At 57.5% G+C, this 9,654-nt stretch overlaps 1 protein-coding gene across 5 annotated transcripts in view; it reads right to left on the bottom strand.

Moving 5' to 3' along the window:
- The window catches only part of KIAA0232 (KIAA0232 ortholog), a 24,158-nt gene extending 22,188 nt beyond the window's left edge, over window positions 1–1,970 (bottom strand). For all 5 annotated transcript variants that reach the window (XM_045289456.1, XM_045289458.1, XM_045289457.1 and 2 more), the window contains exon 1: window positions 1,489–1,970. In XM_045289456.1, coding sequence (XP_045145391.1) covers window positions 1,489–1,632 — 144 coding nt within the window. In that variant the 5' untranslated portion in view covers window positions 1,633–1,970. The remainder of the gene's footprint in view (window positions 1–1,488) is intronic.
- Window positions 1,971–9,654: the final 7,684 nt, after the last annotated feature.

The raw sequence follows: 9,654 nt of genomic DNA, 5'->3' as shown, positions 1-9,654 counted from the left end.
AAGGAGGACAGAGGAGGATGGAGCACCAGGGGGAAGGAGGATTGGGGAGGATGGAGCACCAGGGGATGGAGCACCAAGGGGAAAAGAAAACTGGACAAGCCCTCTTGTACTCTCGACTTCTCGTACTGGCCTGATAAATGAGTGCAGTGACAACACCCACTAGAATAGCACACTTTCTGAGGATGAGGTTTGACACAAGCCCCTCTATCTCCATGGTGCCTGGCTCCCACCACCCACACCGGAAGTGCTGTGGCCACATAAGCCAGCTAGAGGCGACACGCGCCGCCAGCAGCTGGCACGGCTGAAGAAGGACGAGCGGCGTCTTGGTGAGAGCCGTGCACGTGCAGAGGGCTGTGCGGCTGCTTTATGATTGGAGGGAACTTCACTGAAAGTCAACTCCTGCTCTCCATGTTGGTCACAATGGTTTAATGCAACAAGAAAACACTCTCTCCTCCCACCTGAGGTCAACTAAAGCCAGGGGCTCTGACAGGGCACAGGGCATGTGTGTGCATGGCAGCACCCAGCCAAGCTGACTCCTATGGGGCGATAGTGGGGCTGGGGCAATGCCACCACCAGCTTCTCCTCCTGGAAGGGAGCCGTAGGCCAAGATGTCTCCGGGATGGGGGCAGCTTTCTCAGAGGCAGTGCAGCCTCCGCTGGCTCACAGCCGTGTGCCCGGCCACCTGTACGGCGCTGTGACCACAGGCAGTTTAGCTGCAGTTCAAATGGACAAGATAATGAAAACGTTCCTGAAGATCTGGGAGCAACAGGCGTGAGTCACTGATGCCACTGCAGCTGAGCGTCTGTCCCTCAGCAGCGGTGTCCTGAGGAGGCCAGCCCGGGGACAACACTAGACAACACCGTGGCCTCACTAATCTGGACGCTAGAAGGGACAAGTGCACTGGGCGGGCCAGGGCTCGGGGAGGAGACTGAAAAGCCGGGGAGCTGTAGGATTCTGCAGGGGCCAGGACACAATTTGGGGGCAGGGGAGTGGGGACAGGCTCACCACCCAGCTGGTGAAGATGACGATGTCCCTGAGTTGCACAACAGGGTAAGAATGGCAAATGTTGTATGAGGAACCAGCCAAGACACAACTGGTGAAACCCCTAAAACATTTGGAAGCCACCACTCTGGAGCAGAGCTGCTCCAATCCACCCATCACCAACTGCCCCAGGTGACGAGACTTGAGAGTCGGTGCTGGAATGCCACCGGCAAGTCCAGGGCTGTGGTGCCAGGTCCACTGTGACTCTCAAATGACCCGGCCCTGCAGGACAGACCACAAGGGTCCAGTTGTTTCCCAGGGAGCACCAGCAGCTGACCTTTGTGGTTAGAGGTGCCACCAGGGCTCCTTTGGGAAGTCCTCAACAGTTTGCTGGTGACATGCCAGCATGGTATCTTTACATTATCAGCTGTGGACCCATTCACAAGCTGCAGGGCATAGGGCTGCTTCCTCCCACCCCCACCCCACCCCCCGGCCCACAGGGCGCACCTGTTCCTGCAGGTCGTAGTCGCAGCTGTCGTGGAGCAGCAGGCTGAGGACGTACCGGCTGTAAACCAAGGCATCGATGCCGCACTTCTCCAGCTCCTGCCCCAGCCAGGTCTGCACGGGGCCCAGCGCGCGCAGCAGCGACATCTCGCACTCACACACAGGCCGGGGGCCGAGGGCAGGAGGGGCTTCCAGGTGGCACGAGGTCCAGGAGGATGCGGAGGGGGGCACATGGGCTCAGGTGGCGGCCAGCCGCGTAACACTGGGCATCTCGCACAGCGGGCGTTTCAGTGGGGTCTTGAGGGGGTCTTCACTCCAGGGACGCGGGGAGCTGCCTGGCCTCCAGGAGGAGCCTGCGTCCTCGCCGGCAGCCAGCATCTAGAGCAGGGGGTCTGTCTTCGGGCAGGAGCGGCAGTCCGGCATCCCGAGCACGCAGGGCGGGTCGCCTGGGACGTCACATGGAGGCCACGGGAGTCTCCGGCAGAATCTGCACCAATAGGGGAGAGGTCGGTGTGCGGACAGACAAGGGACCCAGATGTGCACAGCTGCCGGGGGCCCCTCAGAAGCCTGGTCTCCCTTAGAGGTGCAGGCCAAATGGATGGATGCTTCAGGGGCCCTGCGAAGCTCTGGCTCACTGGGGAAGAGGTGGGGGTGTGGAAAGAACTTACCTGGGACAAGCCCCTGTTGGGGTTGAGGCACAATATAGACACACAGTTGCAGAGCCATTTCAGTGGACACTGCGAAAGGTCACCGAGGATGTTTTCCACAGCTCAACGGCCACTCTAGGGCTGACCTTTACCAAGGTCACCAACACAATGTCTCTTCACACCCTCCATTGTTTTCCGGCCACACTGCAGTTGGGAACTTGATGGCCGTCACCCTGTCCACCCACTCGCTGGCTTATGGACGCCACCAGGAAATGAGGCCCCCACTTTGGCATGAAGCTCAGCAGACCACGCAAGTGTGACCACACGTGGGTGTTCTGGAAGTGTCCCAAGTTCTCCTGAGGGGAGCCCCTCCGAGGCTGTGCAGGGGGCTCTCAAAACCAGAGGAAACTGGACGAGACCTGGGCGGTCAGCTGCTCTGGCGGGTGGTAAAGCAGAGGGTTGGGCACTGAGTACAGATGCCCAGCCCAATGAAGGTGACAACAGAGACGATGACGCTGCCGTGTCATTTGCTATTTTTAAAGCCCTGTTTTCGGAATACGGAAACTGGATCAATGCGATGGCAAAGCTGCCCTAGCTGGCGGCCATTTCCAGATGTCCAGTTAGCCGGCTTGGGCACGGGGTGCACGTCACCAAGGGAGGCAGGCGCAGGGTCGAGTTCCGGGCCTCACTTGGAGCAGAGTGACTGGTCACAGTGGTCAGTGGGGGCACGTGAGCGGCCTGGGGGAATGACCTCAAACACTTCAAGGGCAGCCACAGAGAAAAGAGCAAGGGGGTCCTGCTTCCCGTGGGGAGAGGGCCTCGGAGGGAGGTCTCAGATCCACATAAAAGAAAAATAAACCAAGTACCAAAGACAGAGCCCAGCCCTCTGGAGCACCACACCGAGCTGGAGCGAGGTGCCCAGCAGAAGCCACCCTGACCCCGGGTGGGCCACCCCAGGGGAGAGGCGAGAGTATGAGCCCTCCCAGAGAAGGCGGCTCAGTGACGTGAGTCTGAGCCCTGGGCACCCCCATGGGCCTTAAAATAAGAAGGTGTGAGCTGATCTGTGGGGGCTGGAGAGAAGGGAGGGGACACGAAGGTGGCCCCAGGCAGCCCCTGGTTGCGGTGGTTGTCAGGGGCTGTCGAGTCAGGTCCAGCCACAGCGACTCTGTGGACAACAGAGAAGCGCTGCCTGGTCCTGCACCCACCTCGTCACATGCCCACATTTGAGCCCATCGTTCAGCCGCCACGTCATCCCGTGGAGGACCTTGCTCTTTTTCGCTGCCCCTCTATACTTGACAAACACTTCTCCAGGGACCAGTCTCCTGACAGCATGTCCACACACGTCAGACAGACTCTTGCCACCCTGGCCTTGGCTGTGCTGCTGCTTCTTTTTTCATCTGTTCACGGCCTTTCCATGCTCTCCTCCAGCACCACATTCAAGCGCATCCACGCTCCCCGTCTCCCAGATTCCATGTCCCACTGTCCCACCACAGGAGGTGACGGAAGCTCTCGCGGCCTGGGTCAGGAGCACCTTTGTCCGCAGTGACTCCTTAATCGTCAACAGTAGGAGATTTAGCGCCAGCACCAGCAAGGAGACAGGAGACATGCCAGAGCTCAGGCGCACATCTCCAGGAAGCCACCTGCACAACCAATGAGAGACCCACGTTCCAGAGAGGGGAACAGCTGGAACAGAAACCTCTGAGCAGTCTCGGAACACCTCAGGCCAGTGGACCCTCACGGAGGGTAGGAGTAACTGCAGCCGGACACCGCAGGGAGCGGGCAACCACTGCGGCCGGACTCAGAAGAGGACCTGGGGAGAAGGCTGTCGCTGCTGACGGATCGAGGACACAGTAGAGAGGACTGCTGAGTTTCAACACACTACGTGATGCCAGTGGACCATGTGGACAACAAACTACGACCAACCCTGCCAAGAACAGGAATCCCACAGCACGTAATTGTGCTCATGCAGAGCCCTGTGCACAGACCTGGGTCATTCAAGCAGAACACGGGGATATGGATGCTTTCAAACCACGATGGTGTGTCAGACGGGTAGTGCCCTTTCACCATACCTCGCCAATCTGGATGCCGAGCAACTAATTCAGGAAGGTGCACTGCACACAGAAGAGCGCGGTATCAGGATTTGGAAGACACCATCTCGCTCCCCCAAAATAAAGGCCAGAGACAACAGCCCTCAGTCTGGACTAACCTAAACGTGAAGGAGAGAGAAAGGCTCACAGCTGGACATCGAGAAGCCAGATGCTGTCAAAGCAACGTCACCACCGCACCACAGGCATCCTTGACCTCCAACCCCGTGACGCTCTAGAGCAGGGCAGAACTAACACGAGCTCCCAAGACAGCAACTGTTTCCGAGAGCAGAAAGACCCGTCTTCCTCCCATGGTTTCACACCGCTGACCTTGAGGATCACAGCCCCACGTGTAACCACTATGCCACCGAAGACAGGGCTGTACACGTGATCACAGACAGGGTGCCACCACAATCCCACTGAGGTTAGTCTACTGACTCAACGTCGGTTCATTCAGGATGCAGAAACACTGTAGTACATTAGTTGGGTCCTGCTGAGCTCAGGATGGTGGCCAGGGGACAGAAGCCCTCAGTCAGGGCAGGAAATCCAGGCCCAGGGTTTCCGGTCAGTGCTGACCTGCCGCCGACAAGGAAGAGCATCCTGGGGTTCCTAGCCTTTGTATTACATCCAAATGTGGCATGCACAGAAGGTGCGCTGAGAAACTACTGTCCTATCTGCCTCATCCAAGAGGTTCTTTCGCTGAGGAGCTTAGCCCAAGACCAGGAGCTATCAGCGAGGTCCTCCTGGACGATTATTATCCTCCTGGACAATGCTCACCCTGCTGAGGAAATTCAGACACCAGGAGCGTGCATGTTCTTTACGTCTGACACGCACTGCACACAGGCATCCTTTCATCAGGCTCTCCCGTGCCCACCCTGGAATGTGGGCACCGGTCGGGCATGGACCCAATGAACCGCACTCTCCCCAGACTCAGCACCAGGGCCTGTCTGTGACCTCGGGTGCCATTCCCCGGCCGCCCAGAACCCGGATGGGGAAAGCAGCCTGGCGGGGAAGTATGTGACCCTCCAGAGATGGAGGTCCAGCACAGCGTTAGGCTGGGGCAAGTCTGAGGGGCCAGGACCAGCGAGTCAGCGGGTCCCATCTGTCAGAGCGACCTCATCGGCCCAGCGGTCAGCTGGAAGAAAACACTTCCCAGAACCTAGACTATTACATAAGAAAATGGATAAAACGAGGTGTACAGATGCTTGGCGGCTCATCACCGAGCTTTCCCTGCCCAGGGCTTCCACAGGCTCCATCGGGCATGCGCACACTGGTTCCTGGCATGTCCGTGGTGCGTACTCCTGGAACGTGGCTCGCTGAACTCAGAGCTTCCTTGTTCTGCGAGCACTTCTTCAGCTGTGCCTGTGCTGCTCACTTGTTAAGAGACGCAGGAGCCCAGCCCCAGGGGATGTGGGTTCTTTCAAGTCTGAGAACACTTCTTAGGACCTGGCCCCTTCCCCTGGGTTTTCTTCTAAAAGGAGTCCGGCAGACTGAGGGAGGCCCCCCACTTCTTCTCGCAGACCCTCTGTGCAGCTAGGCCTTGTGGCCACTGTGGGCCCCACAGTGCCTCCCATGAAGCAGGACACCGTCACTGCTCAGTCCCAGGTGGGTGGACACACTGTGGTGTGGCTTCCTATCCTTTTGCTCCAAGGGTACCCCCTGCCTGCACCCCGGGCTAAGCAGACCTGTGGGGCAGGGCCAGGTAGCCACCAAGGTGACGTGAGCCAGGCTGCAATGTTTGGCACTTCCACTGCTATGAGCTGGGGGTTGTGTTAACTAAACCCCCGAGGCTTTAGCTCAGCAGGATTCTGGCAGGCACTTTCCTCAGTCCCCTCTCTGGGTTTGCAATCAGCTTGTCACAGCCTACAGCATGCTGGTGGGGTTCTGATAGGCAGAGCACTGACTATACAGACCACCCCGATGACAAAGGACTTTGTAGGCCCTAGTCTCCCACCTCAGGGGCTTGGGCCTCATCTTTTTTCAGTAAGTTTCCATTTATCGACATCTAGTCCTTGAGGATCACCTTATTCTTGGACAGCCCCAAACAATCTCTCCCCTTTCTACACAATCGCCGCCTACACACAGCGGTTTTCAGGCCCCCAAGCCCATTGCTACTGCACCAGGAGCACAGCGACACCCAGCAGATAGGGCACCTCATCCAGGACTCTGCCGCCCACACCTTGCACACTGGGCATCTAGTAAAGGCCTGCAGAATGGATTAAGTCCCCGGAGTCTGCCTGCTGCCCACCTGAGCCAGTGTCACTGCACTTGTCCTGCAGCTGGGAGCACCCACTACTGCCAGTTGTCTTGCTCCAGAATTTCCAATAAAAAAACCTGACTGCAGCCCCAGGGCGACTGACCACACAGGGTCCCAAATGCCACACAAACTATTCTGGATGCCAAACCTGGGTGCCTGGCGAGTCACCCCTGCATCTCTGCTGGTGCTGGGCGCCGGCCGCACTCCACCTCAGGAGGCCAAATGGGTATTTATTTCCTCCAGGCGTGGAAGCCCTCCATCGGCAGGCGTAAGGGAGTCTGGGTTGGGCCCTGCCAGCAGCCTCACTGGGCTGGCCTGAGGTGCCCAGGCCACTCCTGCAGTTGTGACCTCAGCTTCACCCTGAACAGAACACGCCTGGTCCCCCCACAGGACACAGGACAGCACTCAGACCCACAATCGCGCCACCCACAGAAGCCCTGCTTGAGCCTGCCTGCTGCTCAAGGGTGAGGCTGTCCCTGTGAGCCAAGGTGTCTCCACAGGCCTCAGGAGCCCAGGAGAGGTGCGGAGAGGAGAGCTGAGCTGGACGACGAATCGGGAAGGCGGCAGAAGTGGTGCCCATGCCTGTACATGGGGGGCGGGCGGGGGGGGGGGGGGGGCACAGCAGAGTCACCAAACCAGGACCGCCAGGACAACAGATTGTTCGTTTTGGGAGGAAGTACAGGCGTGAAGGGGACAAGCCTTCCTCTCACAGGCTCGGACATGCTAAGAGCAGAGACCAGCCCCTGGGGAAGATCAAGTTCGGAAGCGGGGCAGGGAAAAAGTGGAAGCCCCTCAGAGACAGACTGACCCAGTGGCTCTAACAATGGTGAGGACGGTGCAGGACAGGGTACTGTTTCAGTCTGTTGTGCACAGGGTCGTGGGTCAGAATGGGCTTGACAGCATGGAACGAAGCAATGATAGAGCCTCGCCTTTGGCCAGGGTGAAGAGCTGAGGCCTGGACCCAGTCAACTCCAGGCCACTGTCTCCCGCACCCAGTGCCCGCCCTCGAGGTATTTGGCGTACCCTCCTTAATCCAAGGTACTGGCCTGGCTGTGCCTGCAGGTCCCTGTCCCCATGGGCTGCAGCTTTCTGAGAAGCCGGCAGGTCTGAGCCCAAAGCCAGTGGCAAAGGAGACTGTTCTGTGTTCCGTCTGCTCTGTGCTCAGCTGGGGACAAGAGCTTCAAGGAGCCTGGCTCCTCTCCACTTGGGCAAGTGGATGCTTGGGAATGGGGCCAGGAGGAGGAGGGGAACTTCCCAAGAGAAGCCCCAATGCCACCAGGAGCCAGTGGCCTTCTTTACAGAAACCACGAGGCCAAGCTTCTGACTCTCACACAAGGACAAGGGTCCATAAGGAGACATGAAAAGTCAGACACATCTCACCTTTTATCAGCGCTACCAGGGAGGGGCTGCAGGGAGGAGGGGTCTGGGGTACTGGGAAGTGGCTGCACAGCAGTTACCGTCACTGCCAATGTCACATACTTACAAACAAGGTGAACCGGCAAAGGTGTGTGGTAACTTCATTTACTACAATGAACCCCTCAGGTCGGGGATCTGGTCCTGCTTTTGGAGGTTTGGGGTCACGGTTTCCTGAGACAGTCCAGGTAACTGGCCTGAGAACACAAGTAACCCTTCTACTCTACCTCCTGAAAGGTACCTCAAGTTTTCAAGAGGCAAAGATTGATGTACAGTGACCCCATGACACAGAGCAGGACTGTCCCTGGAGGTTTCTGGAGCTGTTTATCTGTATGGGAACAGAAAGCCTCATTTCTCTCCCACAGAGCGGCTCATGGATTCAAACTGCTGACCTTGTGGTTAGCAGCAACATTTGTAACCAATTACACCACCAAGCTCCTTTTCCAAATGGCAGTTGAGTTTTATTTTTTATTGGCGATGGGAAGGTGGGGAGAGGGATCTGACCCACAGGGCTGTGACATATGCTAATGGTGGTGCAGGAGCTTGGGACACAGCAGTAGGAATGATGACAGATGTTGAAGAATATAATCAAGTCACTGCAGTGTACCACAGAGATTACTGGATTCAGAATGTCTGATAAACAAGGTTTTATTACAACAAACTTTAAAACAAGCATACAAACAGGCAGCAGCAGGTATGTAAACTAGAAGCAAAACTTAAGTTTACACAACAGAAGTTAATGGCTCTCCACCTCCATCCCCAAATAACCAGTGTCCAGTGGTTATCAGAAGGTGCCTAAGGTGCTCAGAACTGGGGACTGAAGAGGAAAGAGCTTCTCACCAGGTGGGGAATGGAGGCTGGAAGCAAGTCTTCACCTCCCTCACTGGGTCAATCCTCTGGGTGGTGTTCTCAGAATGGTCACCTCCCCCAGCTATTCCCGCAGCCCTACATTGGCCTGCAGCTCCATTAAAGAGGGAGAAGAGTGAATTACAGTTAAAGATACGAAAACCTGCCCCACAAATGGTTTGCAAGACTGCAACTCTTTGCAGGAGTAGAAAGCCCCATCTTTCTCCCAAGGAGCGATTGATGGTTTAAAACTGCAGACCTGGCGGTCAGCAGTCTCACATGTAGCCACTGTGTATGCCAGGGCTCCTGAATCTGGTGACCAATCGCACCTGGCACCTAGCCTGCAGGGATGGTCCAACTGAGCAGGATGCGCGACCCCACACTCACCTTGACCTGGGGCTGCCGCCAAAGCCCAGGTTTGTCAGGACTGTCTGCCAGAGGCATTCAATGTAGCCGGACTGTTCACCCCAACCCTTGCCTCGCCCAGTCCGATGTCAGCGGGCGCCATTCGCTAAGCGTCCCCAACGCCCGAGTCGTCCCAGAAGACGTTTCGGAAGCCAGTGGACGGCAGTGGGCATCATCCTAGGCGCTCCCAACATCAGAGGTGGGCAGTCGGCATCCTCCCCGAAGACGGAATGTGGATGTCAGTGGGGTCAGTGGGAGTCCCTGTGGAGGCATTCCCGATGCCAGGCAAGCACAGCGGGCATCATCCTGCAAGCCGTCCGGGCTGTCAAGTACAGTGGGCGTCATCCCAGAAGGTGCTCCCGACCTCAGCAGCCATCACCACAGGGAGGGACCTGGTCGCTTACCCCTGCCTCTTCCAGCCCCCAGCAAATCCTGAGTTTCTCCTTCAAGTGTACCCAGAACCGGGGTCTGTCACTGCCCAGCTCCTGCCTTATTTCCAGCAGGTCTCCCTCTGCAC

The sequence above is a fragment of the Echinops telfairi genome, unplaced genomic scaffold (assembly GCF_000313985.2).
Source record: "Echinops telfairi isolate 266 unplaced genomic scaffold, ASM31398v2 ScPeMD7_28;HRSCAF=97, whole genome shotgun sequence".
Taxonomy (NCBI): domain Eukaryota; kingdom Metazoa; phylum Chordata; class Mammalia; order Afrosoricida; family Tenrecidae; genus Echinops; species Echinops telfairi.
The sequence above is the reverse complement of the archived record's forward strand: the minus strand, read 5'-3'. Positions and strand labels throughout refer to the sequence as shown.